This window comes from Equus przewalskii, chromosome 1 (genome assembly GCF_037783145.1).
Source record: "Equus przewalskii isolate Varuska chromosome 1, EquPr2, whole genome shotgun sequence".
In the NCBI taxonomy this organism is placed as follows: domain Eukaryota; kingdom Metazoa; phylum Chordata; class Mammalia; order Perissodactyla; family Equidae; genus Equus; species Equus przewalskii.
In genome coordinates this window covers 19,383,959-19,409,676 of record NC_091831.1, presented here as the reverse complement: position 1 = coordinate 19,409,676, position 25,718 = coordinate 19,383,959, and the positions used below count along the sequence as shown (strand labels likewise).

General features: G+C 45.0%; 1 protein-coding gene across 7 annotated transcripts in view; it reads right to left on the bottom strand.

Annotated features, from left to right (window-relative positions):
• Window positions 1-12,138, bottom strand: part of GPAM (glycerol-3-phosphate acyltransferase, mitochondrial) — a 59,602-nt gene extending 47,464 nt beyond the window's left edge. For 2 of the 7 annotated variants that reach the window (XM_070632433.1, XM_070632434.1), the window contains exons 1-3: window positions 11,793-12,028; window positions 3,281-3,461; window positions 1,478-1,638 (exon numbers count right to left, since the gene is read on the bottom strand). In XM_070632433.1, the coding sequence (XP_070488534.1) occupies window positions 1,478-1,638; window positions 3,281-3,306 (187 nt within the window). In that variant the 5' untranslated portion in view covers window positions 3,307-3,461; window positions 11,793-12,028. Of the gene's footprint in view, window positions 1-1,477; window positions 1,639-3,280; window positions 3,462-7,740; window positions 7,763-11,792 lie in introns of those variants that run through there. The other 5 variants (XM_070632446.1, XM_070632471.1, XM_070632459.1 and 2 more) reach the window with 5 other exon arrangements.
• Between the last annotated feature and the right edge of the window lie 13,580 nt (window positions 12,139-25,718).

Below are 25,718 nucleotides of genomic sequence, written 5' to 3'. Positions count from 1 at the left end.
CCCCTCCCTCCTGCCCTCTGCCCCAGTCCCCAAGGCCATCTCTCTGTTCTTGGATCATCTCAAGCTCTTCCCTGGCTCAAGGCCTCTGTATTCATTGTCCCCTCTGCCAGGAACATTCCCTCTCTAGGTATCTGCATGGCTGACTCATTCTTAACGTTTTGGTCTTAGCCCATTAGCAAGCTTCTGTCCCCTGCCTTGTCACTTTCTTTTATATCATCCTAGTTTCTTTAGAGCACTTACCACTATCTGAAAATAATCTGTTGACTTGTTTTCTTTATATTGTCTATCTTCCCCATTAGAAAGTGAGCTCCATGACAGCGGGGGACCTATGTCTTGATCACTGTTGGAGCCCCCAGGCTTAGCACAGAGAAAGCACTAGATAAACATTTGTTGGCTAAAGGAATGAACCATCATCCTAATAGTTACCATTTATTGAGCACTTACTCCATGCCAGGCACAGGGCTGTAGGTTTTTTACAAATACTGTCTCAGAGTTTTCACAGCAACCCTCCAAGTGAGGTATTTATCTATTATCCCCATGGTCCAAAGTAGGTTTCAGAGAGGTTATGCAGCTTTTCCAACATCAAAGCTAGCAAGTAATGGAGACCTGATTTGTACCTAGGCATGTTTGACTCCCACACTCACACTAAATCCACAGTCAGCACACTTTTTCCATGAAGGACCAGATAGTAAATATTTAAGCCTTTGCAGGCCATATGGTCTCTGTGGCAACTACTCATCATTGTAGTAGTTTGAAAGTGGCCCTAGATAATACATAAACAAATGGATGAGGCAGTGTGCCCATAAAACTTTATTTACAAAACAAGTCTTAGGCAGGATTTGGCTCAGGGGCCATAATTTGCAGATCCCTCCTTTAAATCATCATTCCATATATGCTATGCTAGAAGGAGGTTAAAAAATGAGGGAGGGAGTAAAAGAAAAGCATTAAAATGTGTGCTTGTGCATGGTGAGCTCTGTTTGAATAAGACAGCAGGTGGATAAACAGTTGTTAAAAGGAAAATAGGCAATAGGAAAATAGGCAAATTGACTGAATTACAACCATCACTTAAGACTACAGTCAAGTTTAATTCGAATAATTTATTCCATTTAACCAAAGTTCGATTCGTATTGTAATTATACACTGTTTCACCTGCCAACACCTGAACAGACCCACATAAACTTCCATCCCAAGCAGGCCCCAACTAATCTAAGGACAAAGCGTACTGAGTCACTCTGACTGTTAAAATTCTTCCTCTTTCAACTGTTGAGCCTGAAAACTTTAGTCTTTCCTTCTCCAGCAAACATATGAGTTCTTGGCAAGAGGTGAAAGACAAGATATGAATCTCAGGTCTGAGCCAGCCCAGAGAAGTCTCTCGCAGCCTCCCTGGGAAGATGAACATTATTTGTGCTCAGCCGTTCAGTCATTCCGTGTGGCTCTTGGGACTGAGTATCAGCACTAAAACAAACGACCAACTCACCAGTCCCCGGGGTCTGGGCGGGGAGGCAAGGACTGAACTTTGAGCAGGTGGGAGATGGAGGGACAAAGGCGCTGGCTTCTGTAGTGCTTGTCTGTGCATGAGCGGCAGGCTGGTGTGGGCCAGAGCCCAGCGGGGAGGCCTCCTCTAGGCACTCGGCAGCCCTAGGTCATCAGAAACACATTAGACAAAATATTCATTTCTCTGGTACCCTGGAGAAAGAATCCCTCTGGAAACAGCCTCCAGGAAAGATTCCCTTTGTAAACAGCAAGAGGTTCTTAAACCGATAGACTCATTTTCCTCAACTTGTATGCAATTTTCTAAACAAGGGCTTTCAATGTTTAAGCAGGTGACAAAGATTCAAACTTTTGTCAGGCTCCTGAACTTTCCCCTCGGCCGATCTGTGCACTTCCTTGTAAAATCCAGTTTGAGCAAGAACTCTGCTAAATCAGTTTAACTGCACCCCCACCTTCCATATCTGATTGGGTCCCTCATCCTCCACCCATCTCCCAGGTGACATCTGACGACCCTAGTCCGTCTTCAGCAAAGAATCTTGTTAGGTCAGCTTAGCCAGAATCTCCCTTACTCCTGATGTTTCCTCTTAGTAATCTTCCATCATCCACTGACACCCCCCCCCCCCACCCTGCTCCCTGGATAGAAATTCCCACTCGCCCACGCTGTATTCGGAGTTGAGCCCAATCTCTCTCCTCCACTGCAAAACCACATTGCAATGGTCCCTATTGCTATCACAGTGGTCCTGAATAAAGTCTGCCTTACCCTGTTTAACGAGTGTTGTTGAATATTTTTTTCCTCTAACACAGGAAAGCATCCCAGCGTGGTAGAAGCAACATCTGAAGGGGAATCTAGAGATGCCAGATCTATCCCAGCTCAGCCATTCACCAGCAATGAGGTCTTGGGCACCCCTTCCCATCGAGTCCCCTTCCTGAGCCTGTTTTCTTATCAATAACAGGATGAGTCAATCTCATACTTTTCATCCACCCCAATGTCCATCTTTTTGTTGTCTGTTTAATATCTGTTTATTTATTATTGTTTATAGTTTCTATTAAAGATGATTCATATTATTAATAAAAGTGAGTTCTGGGGCCAACCCCATGGCCTAATGGTTAAGTTCAGCGCAATCTACTTTGGCAGCCTGGTTCATGGGCTGGGATCCTGGGCATGGACCTACACCACTCATCAGCCATGCTGTGGCAGCTACCCACATATAAAGTAGAGGAAGATTGGCACAGATGTTAGCTCAGGGCTAACCTTCCTCAGCAAAAAAAAAAAAAAAAAAAGTCCCTATTGAGCACTTTGTATTTACCAGGATTGTGCCATATGCTTTCCATGCATTCTATTACTTAATTCTCACCAACCTCCCTATGAGAAGGGAGCCTTATGATCACAGACTTCATAGATATGACAACTGAGGTTCAGGGAGGTGACATAATTTCCCAAGGCCAAACAGAGGGTAGGAGGGTAAGTGGCAAAGCTGGGATTTGAGCCTGAAGCTACTTTTTTTTTTCAAGAACTGCGCTGTCTTCATGTGCCCTATAGCCCCTGGTCAGGGTCTGACTTGAGAGGAAAATGCAGATTCAAACTCCCTTGCCCTGAATTCCTTATTACAGCACCGTGGTGCCACTCGCCAAGTCAGGCTACTAAATACCAAGATGTCTTCCCTGAAGGAGATGGTGCAGGAGCTGCCTTGCATGTCCAGTGTGCAGTCTTTGCCCTTGAGACACTTAGGACCCTGGAGAGCTGATAAAACTCATGGCCCAATCAGGAGGACCAGTGCTGATAACTCACATAGCAGGAATTCCCTTGTCCTCCATCCGTTATTGTCATATCCATGCACAAGGAAACTTGAAAAAATGGTGTCTGCAAATCTCTGGTCACTGAAGAATCTTTTTCTTTCCTAGCGAGAGGCAACCCATTCAAGGATGCACCAAGTCAACAATCTGGTGATACAAGAGGTCTGAAGGTTCTCCTTGAAACAAACAATTGGAGATTTTTAAGAGGACATATCAGTGCTGGCCTGACCAGGGAGGAGAGTGGGGACACATGGTGGGAGAAGGGTAGACTCCTGGAGATAGCAGGGCAAGGCATAAAGTTAATGGTTTGTGCATATCTGATACTCTCCCGGGTTGGAAGAGAAAAAGGGAGGGAGTTTAACTATTGAATGTCTACTAGGGTGTGGGTGCTTTTATATACAATGAGCATTAGGTCTTGACAAGATGTAAAGTTGATGTTTTACAGACGAGGCTAGTAAGAATCTAAACAGGGATTCCATTTCTTTTTTCCACTCTACTTCAATGCCTATGTAGACACCATCCTACTTCTAATTCAGATTTTCATGAAGTAGATGACACTTTCTCAAAAGAATATCTGTAAAAAATATTTAGGCTGCAAAACCTAATATAGTGCCTAGCATATAGTAGGAACTCAAATAAAACAGGATGAATTAACAACTCTGAATGTGGTTTCTCAAACTGAGGTAAATATCGTTTGATCCAGTAGTTCTCAACTAAGAGTGATTTTGCCCCCTGGAAGACATTTGGAAATGTCTGGAGATATTTTTGGTTGTCAAAAAAGAAGGGAGAAATACTACTGGCATCTAGTGGGTAGAGACCAGGATGTTGCTAAACATCCTACAATGCACAGGACAACCCCACCACAAAAAAATATTATCTGACCCTTAATGTCAATAGTGCCAAGGTTGAGAAATTCTGATCCAATCCAACATGTTTTACAGCTGAAGAAACCATGACCCAGTGAGATTGAGAGACTTGGCCAGGGTCATATAACCAGTTGATGGCAAAGCTGTGATGAGAAATATCCCCTGAAGCCTCCTACAATGTTCTTGCCAGACCTCCAGCTGCTAACCAGCCAGAAGGCTGTCTGCTATGAGAGGTATGGGTTCATTGGGAAAGACTGTGTTGGCCCAATAGCCCAGGCAAGCCAAACATAGTTATGTAAGTTCAAGTGGACCAAGCCAGTTGCTCCTCAGTCTGAATCATCCCCTGAATAAGCAGCCAGGGAAGGTTCCAGAGAACAAAGAGACTCAGACTTGGAACACAGAGTGCTCCCTTGGAGGCCTTTGCTGCCCACCAGCTTCACACTCCCACTCCTTCATTTTCTTAGGGTTGCAAACCAAAATGCAATTATCAAGTCAAAGAAAGAATTTTCTTTTAATAATTAAATAGGCAAGTTAAAAATATTAATGATTAAGTGGTCATATTGGGTCAAGGTAGAAATCAACAGAAATTTATTCTCTTCAAAACATATTAGTCATTTGCATTATCATTGTCACCAATGACAACTTTTTGGCCTCCTATGTGCCAAGAGATGTGTTGGGTCTCAGGGGAGAGATGGGAAGAAGGAGAAGAGTGTGTCCACCAATGTCATGCACAAGGCATATCCTTGATCTCAATAAACACTCAGTCCAAACAGAGTCTCCTTTGCAATTGCCATCATAGAGCAAGGCCAACACTGCAAAATGGATAAAACAAAGCTCTCCTTACAGCTAAATATCTAAGCCTAGCGTGACTCACTATTTTAAACAACTTTTAACACAGAAACGTTCAACTACAGACCAAGAACTTGGACTTTACCATTTACATTTTGGGACTTAGTTTGCCTGATGGACATTTTCTTCTATCCATCAAACTACATGGGGGACTTCCAATGCTCTGGACCATATCTAAAATGACGGGATAACCAGATGCAGTATGGGACTTCATTCAACCAGAGTAGATCCTTTAACCCCAAAATCCCCTAACTTAAGTGGATGAAGAGCCCCTAAAAGGTTACCCCAAACCAGGGTACTGGCATCTTTTCTAGCAGGCTCTAAACTGGATCTCAGCGGAAGCTGGAGATCTGGGTTAACACAACACTGAAGATCAACTTTTATCTTGAAATTTCAATGAAAAATTAAACATCTTGATAACACTGAGTACTAAGGGCTTTTATTTCCATTGCAACTGCTTTTTGAGATGGATAATTCCCCTTTAGATTTTCATGAGTTTGGCCCAGAAACTGGATACCCAAGGCATTAAACATACAGGAGCCTGGGACGCCAAGAAAACAGTAGTGTCTACTTAACGGTTTGGCTGCCACAGCCAGCTAAGTGTCTTGGGGAAGTGAGTAGAATTTGAATACATCAGCTCTGCCACTCTGCTCCAGACTGGGAAATCAGACACTAAGAAAGACACTCCAGGGGCTCCTTCTTGCGTTTGGACATGGGTGTTAACCTCAGTGATGAGCAGATTGTGGGGCAATGCTTCCCAGGCTTTGAGTTATGACAGTGCAGTAAACAAAGGAATGCTAACTTTTTTATTCTGCCTAATCATAATGTAAAACTCAACATAAATTGGAAATCTACAAACACCATCATTTGATAAAAGAAGGAATGTTTTAACATCCCAACAGGAAGAAGGGATAAACTCTCAGAACAAGAGGAAGTTCCTCGAATTGAATACTGCAGCTATATTAAAGAGTTGCTGCTTTGTCCTTAGTTCTTACATCACCCTAGACTGGAGGAAACATCGCAAACCAGCACCCATCTGCAATCAGGAATGTGGGTGCTATGAGTAGCCACTGGAGTTAGCTGGAGAATTAGGTTTGAGACCCAGCTTGAATGGAGAAGGTATTCTTGGGCAAGGACAGGGAGGGGTGAGGGGGTAAAATTAGGGGGATAGGAGTTGCCCTTAGAATCAGCCACTCTGCTCTCTGGTGGCACTCTCTATGCTGTAATGCTACACTAACTTGCCTGTTTAATTATCCGTCTCTTCCACTGGGCTTTGAGTTCCTTGAGAGCAGTAACTGTGCCTTGTTGCCCTGAGTCACAGAGCTAATTAGATGTGGGGGAGGGCTGGTGGCGTAGCAAGGGGGCATTCAAAGGAACAATGGCAAAGCACCAGGGACACACAGTGCTGCCTCATGGACCCAAACAATCTGAGGATTAGAAGGCACATTTTCTGTTACCCAATCATGTGTGCCATTTCTGGCTGGTATAGTAGAGGGGGCTCTACCTCCATCCTACGTGATGGGGGTCAGGACTGCTGCTTCCCCAGGGAGGTGCCAGGGGACTGCTAAGCAAAGGCCCATCTCCTCTCCCATTGTCCCTGTGGCTGTCTGAACAGGAGCAAGGTTGGGTGGAGAGCAGCCAGCCTCCTGCCTGCTTGCTGCTTCGTGCCCCTGGATTTCCCATTGCCCAGTCCCAGAAGAGCGCTCAGTCCCAAGGTTTTCAACTTTCCCAGGCCCTTGTTCCTTATAGTCACTTTTAGGAATTAACTCAAAGAAAAGGTCAGCCACATTGTCACAAGCAGCCCCCAGGGTTGAGCTCCACAGCAACCACCCCTTCCCTGCAGAGAAAGTCCAGCCCACAGGAAAATGGATGTTGCTTTCTTTCAAGACTCATGTTGGGTGGTTTTTTAGCCAGCTTGATTCCTGGCAGCATGTTGAAGCCCAATACACAGAGCCAGCCTCAGCTAAAGTTCCCACCAGCCCCATGGGGCACTGGGTGAATGCCAAATGCAAAGCTCACTAAGTGCACTGAGGTGGTGGGGGGGAGGGGGAGACATGCAGCGCTCCTGTCCCCTGCTGCTTGAGAGCCCAGGAGCAATGATGGGGTGTTTTCATTAGCGCTGGCTCAGCATGACAACTAGGAGCCCCATTATATATCTGAAATGCTGCTCATGGCTGGAGAACCGGGCTCCACCTTGGTGGGATTAGCAAGGCTGTGGGTTCTGGGAAGTGAATGGTCAAGATGGGCTTCCCATTGCAAATATCCTGCCATTTTCCTCGTATGACCTATTAGGGGGAATTTGCCTTGGGGTACAACTTGTTATTCAAAGTCTCGTTGGAATTGCTCTTGGTCTAGCATATTGTTTACTGCATGGCCTCTCTGTTCCTGTCTCAACATCCAATCCTCCATGACTCTCCCACCAAACAGGGGTTTTCAAATCCTGAATTCAGGTGAAGACAGTTGTGTGCCTTGAAGTATCAACCCTGCTGCTTACCTTCCTACCATGATTTCTCCCTTCAGGAGTCACTGGCTAAAACACTGATGTCCCTGAGAGGTCCCACTAAGCCCTGTGGCCAGCAAGCAATAGGTGGGGATTGGCTAATAGATAGCTGAAAGCAAGGCAAGAGTGAGCCCCAGGTTGGGAAGAAGAGATGGAGAGAGAATTGATATGCCTCCAGAGGTCAAGGGAGCAGGGTCCCCCACGGGGAAGGTGGGAAAGAATTAAAGATGCTGACATCACCATTCTTTCAGGAGCCTGGGACTGATCATTTCCTTTCACCACTCTCTGCAGGCTTAGGCTTCCCATCACCTCCCAGAGCTTCTGGCTTTGTCTGGAAAAAATGCTAACCAGCTCTTTACAGGAGCTGTCACTAATGGCCTGGCCAGAGAGCTTACAAAAGACCCTGTGTGCAGTGCAAAAGGAACATGGTGCTCCTGAGAGGAGGCCGAGTGGGTGGGAAGGGGGCAGCCTTGGGGGCACTCATGGGCAGCCAAGGAAGATGACGAGCCCATCCCCAATTCCTCAGCTCCCTGCTCCCCGCCCAGCCTGCCTTGCTCAGAATATTTCACCACCAGAGATGACCACCGCAGGTGGGTTAATCATCCAGGCTGGACATGTAGGAACTTGGGGGGAAAGGACACAGACTAGAACTTGTTTTCTGTCCCCAATCCCTGGGAAGAGGCTCAGGGACTTTCTCTGAAAGGAGTGACCCCAGGAGATGGAAGATGCTGGGATCCAGCTGGGGGAGTAGGAAGGAGGTCCTAGAGAATGGAGATTCTAAGAGACAGAATCAGCCAGTTCTTCCTGTTGCCTTTCTTGAGTTTGGGCCCAGCCTCTCCCCATCAGCAGAGACAGCTGGGGAAGAAGAGCACTGGACAGGGAGTCAGGAGGCCCTCATTTAATCTGGCTCTACCTTGCTATGAGTCAAGAGAACCATAAACACCAGAGACAGGCAACTCAGTCTTAGGAATCTTTCCATCCACCTGCTCACTTTATACTCACAGACTCTGGGTCCCAGAGGGTTGCAGGCACTTGGCCAGGGTGGCATGTACCAAGCAGCTACTGTGTCCTGGTCAAGGTGGCGTGTTAGGTGCTCACGTGCTGTTGGTTCATCAGAGAGGCCTTTCTTGACTAGCTCCCCATCTAAATTGGGTCCTTTATTCTTGTTCTCATCACAGATGGGAATGACCCATTTATTTGTGCGATTATTTTTTTTTTTTTTAATGCCTTTCGCCTTGCCCCATTCTGCGGTAACTTCCACGGGACAGGGAACTTTCTCTGCCTCATTCTCCACTGCATCCCAGTGATTCACGCACAGCAGGCACATACCAATATTTACTGAATGCAGAATCTCTATTCTCAAAGTAACCCCATGAGAGAAGTATAACACCCATTTTACAGACAAGAAAAGTGTGGTTCAGACCATTTAAATAACAAATGGGAAAGCCAAATGCAGCAGTGGACCTGGATGAGCCTGTCCCCAGGCTGCACTCTTTTCTAACAAAGATTATCAGACTTGGCGGATTCCCTTAATCTGGGGGCCTTGGTTTAGGCTTTTCCAGCTGTGATGTTCTAGAACCAAATGCCCCAAGACCACTCCCTGAGAGAGCAGAAGAGGCTAGGGGTCACTCCAGACTGGAGGCAGCTTAGAGCCTGAGTGCCCAGGCAGGCGCTCCATCTTGCCAGGCCACATTCTAGGTCAAGGGACCAGGCAGGGAAGATGAGGCTGAGGACCACACAGCAGTGAGGGGCCCCACTCAGCAACTGCGGAGGCAAACAGGAACATCTGCCTGACAGGAGTGTTAGAGGGGACCAATCACCAGGAGGCAGTGAGCCCAAAGCTAAGGGTCTGCAAAAGCCTCTGGCAAGTGGGAAGGGCACAGGCTTTGAGGCTGGACACGTCGGAAATTGTCTCCGCTCTTGCACTTACCAGCTTGGGCAGGTTAGTTACATTCTCTTAGCCTCAGTTTGCTCCTCTGAAACATAGGATGGTGCTGACCCCCTTACCTCACAAGGAGGATAAGTGAGATATGCCAGGGAAAGCACTTAGCACAGCGCCTGATCTACGGCGAACATCTAGCTGATGTCAGTCTCCTTAAACACTTCCTTCCAGGCTGGACCAAATTCCCGATTTGGAGCCCCTCTCTGTCTTTAGATGGGAGTCCATCAGTGGTTAAACCTGGCTACAAAGGTAAGGCAAGAGGCTGACAGGGAAAGCAGGTCTTTATAGAGAGGACAGAGCTCAGAACCCAAACATCTCAGGTCCGGGTCCATGCCCGCTTACCACTGTATCCTCAAAGCCTCGCCCACAACCTGCACTGCGGTTCATGTGCAGCAGCCTCAGCTGAGTGGACAGGTCCAACAGAGCAGGTGGGAGAGCTAGCTGCCACATTCCAACCATTAGCTTGATATTCATTTGGTTTTGATCAACACATTGAGCACCAGAGTGGCACCCCACGTGGCATGGGAGAGAAAGCGTGGACTCTGAAGTCCACCATCTAGTGTGTTAACTTGTTTCTTAACCTACAGTTTCCTCCTCTGCTAAATGGGTTGACACTCATAGGCTTGTTGTGAGGATTAAGTTAAGAAGGTAAAGCACTTAGAACAGTGCTGGGCAGGTGGCAGGCACTCCATCACAACGTCAGCCGTTATTACCAGTAAGAGTCTACTGGGTGTCAGAGACGGCAAGGCTCTGGGGGCCTGGCTGGGAGCAAGGTCCTCGCCTTAAGAGAGCTGCTGGTCAAGTGGATGCAATGAATGAGGAAATCAGTAATCATAAAACAATATGCTTAGTGGTCCGGTAAGGTGAAGTCCAGGGGACCTCACCTAGTACCAGAGGAACTTTACCCAGAAACCTGACTAATCTGTTCACTTGGCCAGATGGGGGGCAGGGCAGGGTGGAGAGTGCTCCAGGCAGAGAGGATAAGAAGCAATAAGGTCGACCACGGGACGTGCAAAGGACGAGTGTCTATGTGGCAGGACAGAGATGGAGAATGGCGAGGGAGGAGGCCAGAGAGGCGAGCAGGACCCAGACCATCCAGAGGATGGTAAAGGGAGGAAATGCTCCTGAAAGAACACGGAAGAATCAGATCCAGGCGGTCTAACTCCCTGCTCTGGGCTTGTCCGGCACATCTTGGCATTTCCCTTAAAATTACGAGGGGGAAGCAGGATTCATTTTGAGGAACTTCTCAGACCAATTATTCTGAAGAGTCTCAGGAGATCCAATGGGGCCTCAGCAGAGAAAACTCCCCAGGGAACCACAAAATAGAGAAAAAAGCATCCTCCATCCTGTGGAATGTTTGTGGGACAAAGCCATGATACCATCCCGCTGCGGCTAACAAAGCAAGGAGGCCCCAGATGCAAACACTTGAGAATTCAGACAACACAGATGGAAACATTTGGGAATTAAGATAACCACCAAGACTAGAAAAAGGAAATACAGTTGCCTCGGTTCTTTCTTAATCTAAAATGCATAGGTGAAAAAAAAAATCAGTTTTAATACCACTTTACCATAAACGCATTCTTTCCACTTAGTGCCAAAATAAAATGTTTTCCTTGTTTTTGCATCAGCTCCTCCCCACTTCATCCACACCAAACAACTAGAGAAGATAGAGGCTATTCTTTTATCCTCATTCCTGCTAGCACCACAAGGAGCCCAGCCTTTATCCATAGTGAGGCTGTCCTTTGACATTATAAAGCCCAACCAGAGCTCGGAAACACTGCTGAATTGGGAATATGATGGGGATGAGAACGGACAATGCACATCAAACACAGACCTAAGACAGAGTGGGAGACAAATTCTCATAAGTGAGGTGCTAGGCCCCACTCTTCTTTCTCTATAGCCAACATCACAAGGATGGGTGTCATCAAGCAGAGCATTTGCAAATCAGATTTAATGATATTTCAAGCTAAAGCAATTGGACTTCACATAAAATATCCAAAACCGTCTCAGGGCTGTGGAGTTCTGAGCCAGGGGGAAGATTAACAAGGAGGCCAAGAGAGTAGCTAGACCTCAGGAAGGATTTCATGGGGAGCAAAAGCGTGCAGACGTGAAAGTTTCATCAGGATCATGCTCACACTTCTCTCCGCCGCAAACAACTCACACCTTGGCTTTGCCTTCTCATAGAATCACAAGATTCTGAGTTCTGTTTCCTTCCACTTCCTTACTCTACCTTCTCTGCCTCTTCTGTTTTTCACTTTTGCTGCCCCATCACCCCACCCAAACCCCAATTCTAATGTTATGACATCCTAAGAAATTAGACACACACACACACGTACAGAATAATTAATACCTGTGTCCTTGAGTCTGTTGTTTGAGGAATTATTTCCAACCAGTTGATTAGCAAAGCTGATCAGGACTCTGGAGAAGACAGCCCCAGCCTGTGTGTGGGGTGAATAAAAAGCTCCTCAGGGTGCCCGTTTCTATGGCCAGAGACTGAAGGACTTTGGGTGCCCGATAGTAACCTCAGAAACAGTCCCCAGGCAGCAGCACAGTTTTGAAACACCACAGGAGGAAGCCTCTTTAATCAAATAATAACCAGCCAGAGATAAGGCCTGCAGGGCCGAGTTCGGCCAGCCAATCACGTGCTTCCTTCCGATCTCAAGGACAAACAGACCCAGGCTTCTGGAGTGAGTTTCAGGGCTTGTTATAATTTAATGATGCTGCCGGTGGTGCCTTCTTGGCTTTGCCTGGTGGGGATTTTCTGACTAGGGAGTGAAGCTCTGAGCTCAGGAATCTCACTCTCAGTGGAGGCACCTGGCCCAGAGCCTGCAGCTGAGTATCCTGAGTGATCACATAGGGTATCCAGCTCTCAGCCTGGATGCTTCCACATTACCAAGAGGTTCTCCCTGCTGCTGGGAAGCCAGGCTTGAGTGGAGCTGAGCAGGGCTGGGTCACCAACGGGTGAGCATATTTGACACCAGATGTGCAACTCATTGACTGTGACCCTGAAGAGGTCGTGGAGACCCTAGTGACTTGCTCTCATGTGTTGGAGATGCTTTACACGCATTCCCTGTGGGTCCTTAATTGGCAGTGACTGAGTTTCTCTGTGTTTTTCATCCCTCCCAGCTGCCCTCCCCTTGCAAGGCTATCAGTGCTCTGTTAGGCCACAGAGGTATCATGAAGCGGGGTGGGGGGTTCTGGGGGCTAAGCAGGCCCGGGAGTGAATAATGGCCCTACATCTTTCTAGACCTATGACTTTGAACATGCCACTCAGCCCCTTCCTCACCAAGTTGCTGCAAGTATTAAATGGAAAAACTCTGCCAGGTCCCTACAAGGTTCTTATGGGCCCTGAGGAGATGTAAACAAACCCTCAAATGGTGTTAATATATTAGAGCTCAATATTTAAAGGAACTTGAGGGGAACCCCTTCATTATGTGAATAACACTTGGCCATCAGCAGAATCAACTTTGGGACATTTTATCATCCCAAAAAGAAACCCCTTCCCATTAGCAGTCATTCCCCCTTACCCCTACCCTAACCTCCCCCAACAACCATCCATCCATTCAACAAATAGTTATTTTTCATCTGCTGTATTAGAGAGTGCATTAATCACTGGAAGACACCAAGGTGAGTTTCCTGCCCTCGTGAAATGATGTTGTAGCACAGGAAACAGTTTATTAAAGAGGTCCTTGGTAGAGTGGAGTCAATGGCAGGGGCCAGTGCAGGGGGCTTGTCACAGAGGGTTTGGTCCAGTCCAAAGGGAACAAGAGAAAACCAGCACACGTGGACGGAAGTGGACTCAGGTCAGAGGGCCAAGTGTAGCCAAAGCTTTTGCAAGGGAACTCCCTGAAGGGCTCCTGCTAGGGGCAAAAAGAGGAAAGCAAAGTTATATCTCCACTCCACTCCTTTTTAAAAATATGTAACAGCCTCATTAAGATATAATTCACATATCATACAGTTCACCCATTTAAGTGTATAATTCAATGATTTCTAGTACATAGTCACACAGTTATTCAACCATTAGTGAAATCAATTTTAAAACATTTCATCACCCCAAAAAGAAATCCCTTCCCATGAGCTGTCGTCCTGCATCCTTCTCCCCATCCCCACCTCTGCCGGCCCCTGGCAACCACCAATCTACTTTGTGTCTCCCATGGACTTGCCTTTTCTGGACATTTCGTATAAATGGCATCCTATACTATGCAGCCTTTGTGACTGACTTCTTTAACTTAGCACAATGCTTCCAGGGGTCACTTCATTCCCCTTTGTGGCTGAATAATATTCCACTGTAAGAATGTACCACAATTTGTTTACCCATTCATCCATTGATGGACGTTTGGACTGTTTCCACATCTTTGTTGTTACAAATAAAGCTGCTATGGACATTCATGTACAAATCTCCACTCCCTTTTTTCCACAAATTCACAGCCCTATGGCAGGGAAACAAAGCAGGTGAGAGAACTGGCTTTTGAAGAGCTTCTCTCCAGCCAGAAGTTAGACTCTCATGGCAGTGGCTGAGGCTGGTATTTGCACAGATTTTCACGATGCATAGAGCACCATCACCCATTCCCTCTCATCACAATCCTCCCCACAGCCCTAGGCGTGAGGGAGGTATTATTTTTACTGCCATTTTAAAGATGAGATCATAAAGAATACGAAAGTTTGAGTAACTCGCCAAAAATCACCCAGCCAAGAATTGAAGCCAGAATTAAGTCCTATGTTCTTTCTACTTCAGCTGTGCACACACAAAACAGGTCTTTATTCTTCTCGTACATGCTCAGTCTTGGCTTCTAGGATGTGTAGTTGAAGGAGAAAAAAGAAGAAAGAAGTAAAAAAGAGCTCCATCATTATTTGTGAAGAAAACGGCAATTAGGCCATCTAATAATTGTCATTATCTGGATTTTGAAAATTTGTACAGAAGGCTTAGAAAGATTAAGTATCTTATCTAAAGGCACGGAGCAAGTAAACCAGCCATTGACAACATAAGGGCAGATACGTGATTCCCAAACTCAGACCAGATCAGCTTGCTTTCTTCCTAACCTTTAACTGAGGGCAGCAGAGGTCTTGATTGTTCAGGTGGGAGGAAAGGAAGCTTTGGAGGGGGCTCTGCAGGTAAGGGTAGGCCAGGGCAAGGAAGATGCCATCCATAGCCGGAGGGCGTGCAAGGGGATTAGGGAATGTGAAAGTCTGAAGATGCAGAGAAAAGATGGCTCTGAAGAGAACAAGGGAAGGAGAGAAAACAGAGAACGTGGGGAGAGTCAGGTCAAAAGGCTGGCCAAGTTCCCAGTTTGTCCCATGGCCAGGAATGTTTCATCCAGACCCTTGAGGTCACTTGATAAACAATACGAACAGATGTTCTGGGTGGAATGGTGTGGGAAAAACATCAACTGGGGATAGCAAGTGTGGTGACAGAGCTAGAGAGTCCACCCAGCTTCTCATCACCTGTTCAGCCCCAACCTAAGAGCACAGCCCTGGTGGAGCACCACCTGAGGGAGAGCCTCCTGGAAGCAGGAAGGCAAAGCTCTCCATGGGGAGGGATGAGGCCAAGCAGGCCAGGTGAGCACAGGTGATGGGCATGGCCACAGCTCACCTCTGAGGTGGAGATTCCAACACAAAGTGCTTCTCACCTGGGAGTAGGGATCACAGAATGGGCAGCAGGGATGTGGGAGTACTGGAGGTCTGGAACCAGCCAGGCATCTCGTGGTTCCTGGATCTTGACTCATTGCACCAAGATCACGCCATCTTCATTTGGTTCCCATTGGACCCATTACTTGCAAAATCCAGCACATACCAGGCAAATCACTGTGAGAAAGTCAGTTGGAAAAGCTCTCTAAGGGTAGGAAGCCATCCCAAGCTAATTCCAGGCCCCTCAGATCTCTGAGCCATCTACAAGATCCACTTCTGGAAAATGAAAGGGTATCTTTAGGTCTGCTCCCACTTCAGAGCACCAGGGAGTATTGGCCTCAGGATACAGAACACGGCAAGCACCTATCATAGGTTCAGCTTGATGAAAAGAAACAACATTTATTGGCACCAACCACAGACTGGGTCCTGGGTAGATGCGCTCCCTGTCACATTTTCTCTTCGCAAAAACCCTATAGGGTAGAAATATTTATAGCTATTCAGAGAATGAGAGAGTAGAGCTCAAAGAGGTTAACTAACTTGCTTGAGGTCACACAATTAATACGGGGTGGAGCAGGGATTTGAGTCTAAGGCCATCTGACTCTAAAACTTGCTATTATTTCATGTTTCTACTCATAACAGAGTGCTTAGATTCATTTTCTCTCTCACAAACTGCCACTTATTCACACTGATTTTTCTACCACTCCCCAAATCATCCATGTTGATGATTTTGTTGATGATTTTCCCAAAAATGCCTGCATTGTTGATATATCACATATCTGCATCTGGATCCATATTGATACCTATCTGTGTTAATACATGTCTGAGTACACATATTCATGTGTATGGCTCCTTGCTTTTAGCTCTGTGTGTTCTGTTGACTTCAGAGAAGGGTACAAGTGGCTTTAGTTTTAATTTCCTCAAGGCTGTGTAAAAGTCTGTCCTTAGACAGTTGGTTGATGGCAGTCTTCCTGTGTATGTCAGCTCCTGAGTAGAGAAATCAGCTCCTGTGACAGAACAATTTCCCTACTGCAGGCATCTTCTGGATACCTGGTCCTGGGATGGATCGTTCATCCCAGAGAAAATCTGTACAAACTTTCATTAACGGAGGTTCCCACTGATGGGTACCATTGATGTCTATGTCATGACCAAACAAAAACCCTCTTTCACTTGGGCTTGATCTCCACTCCCAATGACAGCATACACCACACACACACACACATACACACACACACACACACGCTTGTCAATTGAATGGGGAGACTATCCAATATATCACAAATTCAAAGCATGTTAGGTAACGTAAACGAGAAAAATGTGTTAGGTGTAATTAATAGGGAGTAGTGGGGACAGAGGTCAAATGGAGGGTGCATATTCCACCTAAGGACATCTACCACCTCCAGCCAAATATTGGCATGGGAAAATGTAGGCTCAGCATTGTCAGATCTTTTTATCTTCAAGAGAGGCTGGAAATATGGATTTTAATGTGAATCTCCACAATTTTTAAAAATTTGGCAACTTTTCAAAGAAATTAAATACTGCTCAGGTCAAAAGATCCACAGAGATTTGCAAGATAAATTCAGTCCACGGGCTGCCAGGTTTTGCCCCCTAATGTAGACAAAATACGCATTTACATACATGTACTTACTAACTCTTTCACCGTGACCAAAGGTCCTAAATAAGTAGACTGTAAGAGCCAGTCCTGCAAGTGGCTTATGGGATTCTCTCTCTTGTTCCGCTAGTCTAGAGTCATGAAAGTGTGGTCACAGGACCCCTGCATCAGAAGTCTCCAGGTACTTAATAAACACACAGATTTCCAGGCACTACCCTGGAAGCCCTAAGGATAGAACCCAGGAATCTGCATTTTAACGAGATCTGCAAGTTATTCTGAGATGTATGGTAAACAGCTCACTGGTTCCTCCTTAGAAAGAGCTTCTCTCTTGCCCTTCATTCTAAAAATAATTTTCTTGTTGGAACAAGTGAGCTTGAATAAAGTGGATAAAATGTAAGTCTTTTTATGCCTGTTGAATTCCTGCAAATCAAAACAAAGAGAGAAGTATTTATGCAAATACAGAACCAAATGGATCTTTCTGTCACAAAATGGTGACGGTAATAAGCATCGAAAGAAAGAAAGGGCAGATCTGAGTGAGAGAATGTGGAAAATTCATAGTTCTTGTGGCTGTGATATAATAAGAAATATGTATTTGGTCTCTGCCCCCTCACCTAAAACCCTTGGAATCTCTGAAAGGGTAAGTGTCTTTTTGTATGCTGATGAGACGACAGGTGGCTGCACGGGAGCTGGCTGCCCCTGGAACAAACCATGTGATTAGAGGCTTGGAACTTTCAGCCACACACCCCTCCTCCAGAGGTTGAGTCAATTACTAATGGCCAATGATTTAATGAATCACATTTATGTAGTGAAGCATCCATTAAAAACCCTAACTAGAAGGATTTAGAGAGCTTCCGGGTTGCTGAACACATGGAGGTGCTGGGAGGGTGGTACATCCAGAGTGGGTGGAAGCTCCATGCCCCTTCCCCACACCTTGCCCTATGCATCTTTTCCATCTGGCTCTTCCTGACTTGTATCCTTTATAACAAACTGGTAATCTAGTAAGCAAACTGTTTTCCTGAGTTATATGAGCCATTCCAACAAATTATCGAACCCAAGGAGGGGGTCACGGGAACCCCCAATTTATAGCAGGTCAGTCAGACATACCGTAGGCCCAGACTTTTGATTGGGATCTGAAGTGGTGGTATTCTTGTGGGACTGAGCCCTTAACCTGTCGGATCTGATGCTAACTCCAATGTCAGAACCGAATTGACTTGTAGGACACCCAGGTGGTGTTGGAGAATTGGACGGTATGGGGAAAAAAACACACATCTAGTGTCAGAAGTATTGAGAGTAGAGAGGAAACAGGAGTTTTCTTTTAGTGACCTTCAAGATCACTTAAGAAGATTCTTACTTGCAAGCACTTTCCATCACTGACTTAAATAATTATGGAGTTATTTTCTTCTCATATAACAAGGAGTCTGGAGATAACTAATTTCTGCCATTGGATTAGTTATCCAACAACTTTCTGCTCTTCTGTTCTTATTATGATGGATTTCTGTCCTCATATGTGTTGCCTTTATAGTCAAGACAAGCTTGGTTTTGCTGCAGTAACAACCGCAAAATCTCAGAGGTTTAAAAAATATTCCCATACATGCCGCATGTCCATCATATATTGGCAGAGGACCTCTGCTCACTAATAGTTACTCAGAGACCTAGACTGACTGAGGCCACAACTTGCCAAATGCTTCCATAGTTGCTGAGGCAGGGGAAAAGAAGCTTGTGAGTGGTGCACAGGTTTTAAAGCTTTTTCCCAGAACAGATACCGGTAGTTCATTTGCCAAAGTAGGTCACATGACCAAGCCTATTTTCAAAGGGAGTGGAAAAACACAATTCTACCATATGTCTCCAAGAAGGACCACTTCCAAATATTTGGCGAATAGCACTAATGATTACCACATTGCCTCATGCTTACAAGATGGCTGCCACCATTTCACGCAGCACGCCCACATTCAAGAAGAATGGGGGAAGAGGGAAACGGAGTAAATACAGACAGTGCCAGGCTTCTGTCACTTTTATCAACAAAAGCATTCCCAAAGTTGCCCCAGCAGATTTCCACTTACATCGGATTGGCCAGAACTCTCTGACATGACCCCCCCAACCCACCCCACCATGGCTGGAAGGGAAGCTGGGCATAATGAGTGCCCCACTTTCAGGCCTCAGTATGAAGGTTGGCAAGGAAGGGACATGCTGGGTTATGATGTAAGGAAGGCATCTGCCTCACCTCCTATCCCCTTCCCATTGCTCTTAGAATCATTAAATGATCATCTCCAGCAATGGCAGATGATGTGTGGGCATGAAGTGGGGGCTCCTTGATGGGGTGTGAGTTTCTGCCTCACCCAGCACCTGCTGCTCTGAGTCACTGCTTACCTGCCAGTTTTCCCTAGAGCCCAGCTTGGATCTAATGCTCATGAACAACCTAAATATTTTCTGCACTGTCTGGGGGCATTCCTAAGGGTCTTTGAACCTGACACTCAGGCTTGAGGTTCCCAAAAATAGAATTTCAACAAGTGAGAGATCAAAAGATTCTGGGACTTCTGCCTAAGCCTAGAACCAGCAAAAGGCAAACACCAGCCCACATTTGGACGGTTCTACCTACTTTCCAAAGTCCTTTCATATTTATTTTCCCTGTGGACAAATCTTCCAGAGCCAGCAACCATCAACTCCATGTCACAGAAAAGGATTAAAAGTCCAGCAATCTGGCTCGGATGTGGTGTTCTTAACCTGTGCCACAGTTAGCTGTGTGACATTGGGTAAGTCACTCCACCTGTCTCCTCATCTTTAAAATGGAGATGACAAAAGTCTCTGCCGCATAGGGTTACTCCGAGCATTGGCTGCATTAAGATATTCAAATTCTTAAAACAGAGCACAGCATGTGCTAAGCTCACAATCCATGTTGGCAACATATACTCTTAGCCCCAGTGTCCGCAGCAGATGCCTGACAAGTCTGTTGCCTGCTGAGCTTCAAGTCCTGACTCCCCTCTCCTCAAGCCAAATCCATCTGGTAGTAGCTGGTCCAAAGAACTCCTTCTGAAAGCTATTTGTTCCCATCAGCAAGTTTGCACTATGATTTTAGCCTTTTCTCATTTCAACATTGATCAAATGGTCCTGCCTTTAATATGAACTTTCAGTGCCCCCTCAGCTGGTCCTTGCACTGGGATCAGGTCCCTGAAACCACAGATTCTGGAGCCAGATGGCCTGTCTTCAAATCCCAGTTCTGCCACTTACCAGCTGTGTGCCCATGGCCACATTACTTTACCTCTTTGTGCCTCAGTGTTCTCGTCTGTAAAGTGGGGACAATAGTGGTGCTCATAAAGTCATTGTGAGGATTAAATGAGTTAAGATATGTAGAGCTCTTAGAACAGCTCCTGGTATATATTAAGTACTATAGTAGTATTATCATGACTTTTTTTTACTACAGAATTTAAAAAATTTTAATTGTGGTAAAATACACATAATATTCACCATCGCCACCATTCTTAAGTGTACAGTTCAGTGCATTATGTACATTAAAATTTTTTGCAACTGTCACCCCCATCCACCACAGAACACTTTTCATCTTGCAAAACTGAAACTCTGCACCCATTAAACGGCAACTCCTCACTCCCCCTCTCCCCAGCCGCTGGCAATCATTCTACTTTCTGCCACTATGAGTTTGACTGCTCTAGGTACGTCATATAAGTGGAATCATCCAGTATTTATCCTTTTGTAAGTGGCTTATTTCACTTAGCATAATGTCCTCAAGGTTCATTCACGTTGTAGCACGTGTCAGAGTTTCCTTCCTTTTTAAGGCTGAACAATGTTGCATGTATATACCATATTTTGTTTATCCATTCATCCATCCGTAGACATCTGGGTTGCTTCCACCTTTTGCTATTGTGAATAATACTGATACGAACATGGGTGTATAAATATCTTTTTGAGTCCCTGATTTCAATTCTTTGGGGTCTATACAAAGTAGCCGATTCGCTGGATCATATGCTAATTCTAGTTTTAGTTTTCTGAGGAACTGCCACACTGCTTTCTACAGCAGTTGCACCGTTTTACATTCCTATCAACAGTGTACAAGGGTCCTAATTTCTCTACATTCTCACCAATACTTGTGATTTTCTGTTCTTGTTTTTGTTGTTTTTGTTTTTTTGATAGTAGCCATTCTAACGGGTGAGAGATGGTATCTCATCGTGGTTTGATTTGCATTTCCCTAATGATTTATGATGTTGGACATCCTTTCATATGCATATTGGCCATTTGTATATCTTCTCTGGAGAAATGTCTATTCAAGTCCTTTGCCTGGTTCTGAATTGGGTTGTTTGTTTTTTTGTTGTTGAGTTTTCATCATGATTCTTAAGCACTGACCCCAGTGACCCATATTATTTGGAGCCTGGTAACATTCAGAGAATAAAAATTGCTCATTTTCCAAATGTCTTACAAAGAAAAAACCAACTTCTTCAAGTTATAGACAGAAAGTGAAAGGAAAGGCCAATCTATTGAACTCAAATGCCTTTTCTTCTTTGTGCTCTTATAAATCCTGAGAAACCGGAGAATTAGCATGAAATAGTGTCTGGCCACCAGAAATGAAAACGTTCCCTGATGATAAATAGATGTCCAGGGAATTTTATATGAATGGCTAATACTCTGAGGGAATTAACACAGATCTCTGCATATGAGATCATTAGCAATAATATGAGCTGATGAGAGAAAATTCAACTCAAAAGGCCAATAATTGGAACTTATAAAAGCCCCCACCACCTCCAAAACAAAAGTATATAAAAGGATGCAAGACTTGTGTGTGTGAGACAGATTTTGTGTGTTTGTGTGATGCTTATGCACAGATATGTGTAAGAAAAAAGGAATATATGTGCGAACGTTAAAAAAATTTAGGTAAAAGTAATTTAGTTCTAGTCAAAAGAAGAATAATTGGGCCATTCAAGAATTGGGAGTCTGTTTAGTCCTTTGTTACCTAGGCTATTTATTTAAATAATGTTTCTGCCTTGATATAGGTCCTGACCATATGAAAATGTTACTGCGTTTCATGGCAGAAAACCAAGTTCACCAAATATCGTTTCTCATGCAAAGTGTTCTGTGAAAGCAGAAAACACACGCAACTAATACATTTCTTAGTTTTTCTAATTAGACTGAAAAGTCTGGGGGCAGAAATCCTGCTTTGGGATTCTTTTATTTTCCTCCACATTCTCTAGCAGATATCATGTGCATTATACTATTAACACAACCGTGGCCAGCTACTGGGCTAAGCACTTTATATAAATGTAGTTAATAACCCTGCAGAATAGATATCATTATGCCCATTTTATAGACAGGAAAATTGAGGCTCACAAAGTTGAAACTTTGTGTGATAGTAGTCTGATAGTAGTATTGTGGATGTGTTTTAAAAGAAAAACGACATCCCTATCTTTCAGACACATACTAAAACATTCACTAGTATATTTATTTATTTATTTTTATTTTATTTATTTTTTAAAGATTGGCACCTGAGCTAACAACTGTTGCCAATCTTTTTTTTTTTAATTGCTTTTTCTCCCCAAATCCTCCCAGGACATAGTTGCATATTTTTTTTAGTTGTGGCTCCTTCTAGTTGTGGCGTGTGCGACGCCGCCTCAACATGGCCTGATGAGCGGTACCGTGTCAGCGCCCAGGATCCAAACCTGTGAAATCCTGGGCCGCCAAAGCAGAGCGCGAGAGCTTAACCACTCGGCCACAGGGCTGGCCCTCACTAGTGTATTTAAATGATGTTGGGGATTTGCTCCAAAATAATACAAGAAGGGGGAAGTGGATGAGGCTAAAGATAAAACAAAATTTACTGTGAGCTGATCATCATTGAAGCTGGGTGATGAGTATATTCATGGTCCATTATATGATTTGTTATTCTACTTTTTCAATATATAATTTTTTCTGTTTTTTCATAATGAATGGAAGTAAAAAGCTTCCTTCCTACTCTTGCATCACGCATTACAGAACTTAACAAATATGTAGTAGCTAAATGGATGGCTTTACCCATTGTTGGTGCGTCACCGTGAATAGCAGGATTGCACTCGTTAGTAATCCCACACAAACCCACACATACTTCAACAGATTTGTTTTTTAATGACTCATCAGTCTATGAGGCTCCTCAATATCATAAGCTTGTTTACAGCCAGGGACCCACATAATCACTGTACTTGGCTTGCAGCCTTTTTCTTGGTAGGTCCTCAGTGAATGCCAGGTGGGCAGAGGCAACAGGTGGGCGTGGGGAGGGCTGAGATGACGCAGAACCCTCAGCACACACGCCTGTCACAATGCCTAATGGGAACATCCCAAGCTTTCCTCCGGGGATCCCTCTTTGAACCACCAGCCCACATTGTTCCCAGCAATCTCAGACTGCTCTATCACTCTCTTTTTATTATTGCCTTTGCCATTATTTAATGCACATCCTTGTCCAGGTGTGCATGTTTGGTCTTCCCAGGTAGACCATGAGTTCCCTGGGGATGGGAACAATGTTCCTCAGATCTCTGTAGCCTCCAGGCCTACCACAGAACCCAGCACAGAGTGGCAGGCAAATAACGCATGTCGTGGCAGCCGTAGAGATACACTGCTCAGCTTCCCCTTCAGGAGAACCTGCTGCAGGAGCATAGCTGACTGACGGCCTCTAAGTGCTGCCCCTTTGGACTGACCACACATTCTCGCCAAGGCCACGCTTCCTCCAGGCTACTGCTGGTCAGTGGCTGAGCACAATGAGGGCACTAGAACCAGTCCTTTCCTGTCCCCTGTGGCATCCTCCACCAGCCCAGCAGAGACATGCTCAGAGCTGTACTGTGCTCTGAGGCTCTTCTTACCTAATCCTTCCTTCCCTCTCTCCTTGCACAGGGCTCAGACTTGCATCATGGCCCAACGCCTGCCTGCTTCTGCTCCCTCCCCTTTTTATCTTTCAAAAGTATTTCCCCCAATAAATCTTTTGCATGTCTACTATTCTAGCACTTGCTTCTCAGCGGACCCAAACTGTTGAGCAGTTGAAGTGCCTGAACTCCAGTAGTAACCTGAGACTTCCATGCTCCCTTTCTTGCAGATGAAAAAAATTCTATTGAGCTTCCAGAGTACATTTGAAGACTTGGTGTGGAATTCTTATCCTAGAATCAGTTAAATAAATTCTGCCCCAAACTAGGACATTCTGTTCTATACTGAAGCCACAAGTTGCAGTGGAATGAACCAGGGCCCCTGGGGGACCTAGACTGTTATACATGGCATTGTGACCTTGAGTGAAGCACTTTCGCTCATGGTGTCTTGTTTTCATTTTTCTTAAAATGAGGCTAATAAGGTCTTCTTTATGTTGAAGTAAATTTCTGGACCCAAGATGGAGACACTCCAGCCCTGGATGCACATCAGCAAATTGAATCTTAGATGATGTTCATCTGCCTATAAATGCTCCGCTTGACCAGAAACGCAGTCTATACACTCAGCCAAGCCCCAACTGCCAAGCCAGCTCTGGGCTCCATATGGACTCCTTTGTTCCGTATTTGTTTTCTACTTTTCTCTTGCTCGTTCCTTGTTCTTTATCCTATAAAAGCTCCCTGTCTTCCGCCCATTTTGCAGCTCTCTGGACCCGTGGGAACAGAGACCATCTGCTTCATAAAGTATTAAATAGTTTGTTGATATTGTCTAAATTGTCTTCTTCAATCATTTTTACACTTAGCTTTCTTCATGGAGATGTTAAATGTATAAATTTTTTTTAAAAAATGTGTCTTAAAGTGCCCTAAGACAAAGTTGGCAAACTTTTTCTGTAAAAAGCCAAATAGTAAATATTCTAGGCTTTTTCGGCCATAGGGTCTCTGTCACAACTACTCAACTGCCATGTGGCACAACAGCTGCCAGAGATGGTGTGTAAAAGGAATGTGACTCTGTTTCAGCAAAACCTTATTTAAATAAATACTAGTAGTGAACTGGCTTAGGGCTATACTTTGCTGACCGTTGCCCTAGAGTCATGGAATCTTATGATTGGAAAAGACAATAAACATCATGAGGTTTATGGTACCAAGACGCTTCCTGCTACATTCTTGATAGCACTGCCTAATCAGTCAGGAAGCACCTTCCTGCAGAGCTCAGAAGTAGCCTCAGAATCCTTCTTAATACAGGGCTGCAGATCAAGCTGGGCTGGCATGTGTAATGGTATCTGTCGTTTTCCCCTGATCTTGTTCAGGTCCCACAACTCCCAAATGAGAAAATGGAGGCCAGTGATTCAGTAACGATAAATATAAAAGTATTTTAAAAACGTGTAAAGCACTTCTTCAATGCAAAATGCACTGATCTGGAGCTAAAAACCAGCCATTTAAAACAAAATTTAGATAACAATAATAAATTAAATCATTGCATACAAACTGATCATGCTTATTTTCTGCAGCAGGAACAATCGGGTCGAAATTTTCTGTTGCCCAATTTGCATATCCCGGAAGGTCTGGACTCATCCTTTTAGTTCGTGCAGATCAGTGTCTGCTGTTTTCCACTGGCAGAAAACTCCCTGGCCCTGGGTTGGGGCCCAGGAGACAAGGTCTGTATCTTTCCTCTGCAGGACCACACAGGTGCCTGGACAGGGCTGCAAGCTGTCTTAGGTTCCCTCCAAGCAAGGGTCTGTTCAAAGCAGAGCCCACACGGGCCACAGTGCTCCTCTGGCTGGCCTCTTCTCAAAGCTGTTTCGTCACCTCATTTTGGGAAGGCAAACCTTGACATTTCTGTTCTTCTCTCAACTTGCTCATCCGAAAGATCAAAGCCTTCTATAAAATATGCAACTACTCAGCGTCTGTGATGTTGTGATTTATAGTAAGAAATATATATATTTGGCCTTTGTCCCCATTTCTGGCACAGAGCTAAAACCTTTGGAATTTCCTAAATAATGAGAGCCGTAAAGGTGTCTTGTAATTCATAAAAAGCCTCTTTCAACCACACTGGAGTTTATATTAATGAGGTGATTTGGGGAAAGCCTGTAAGGATGGGGGCTGGTTGCCAGGGGAACCAACCCAGATCACAGTTTGGAACTTTCAGCTCCACCCTTTGAACGCT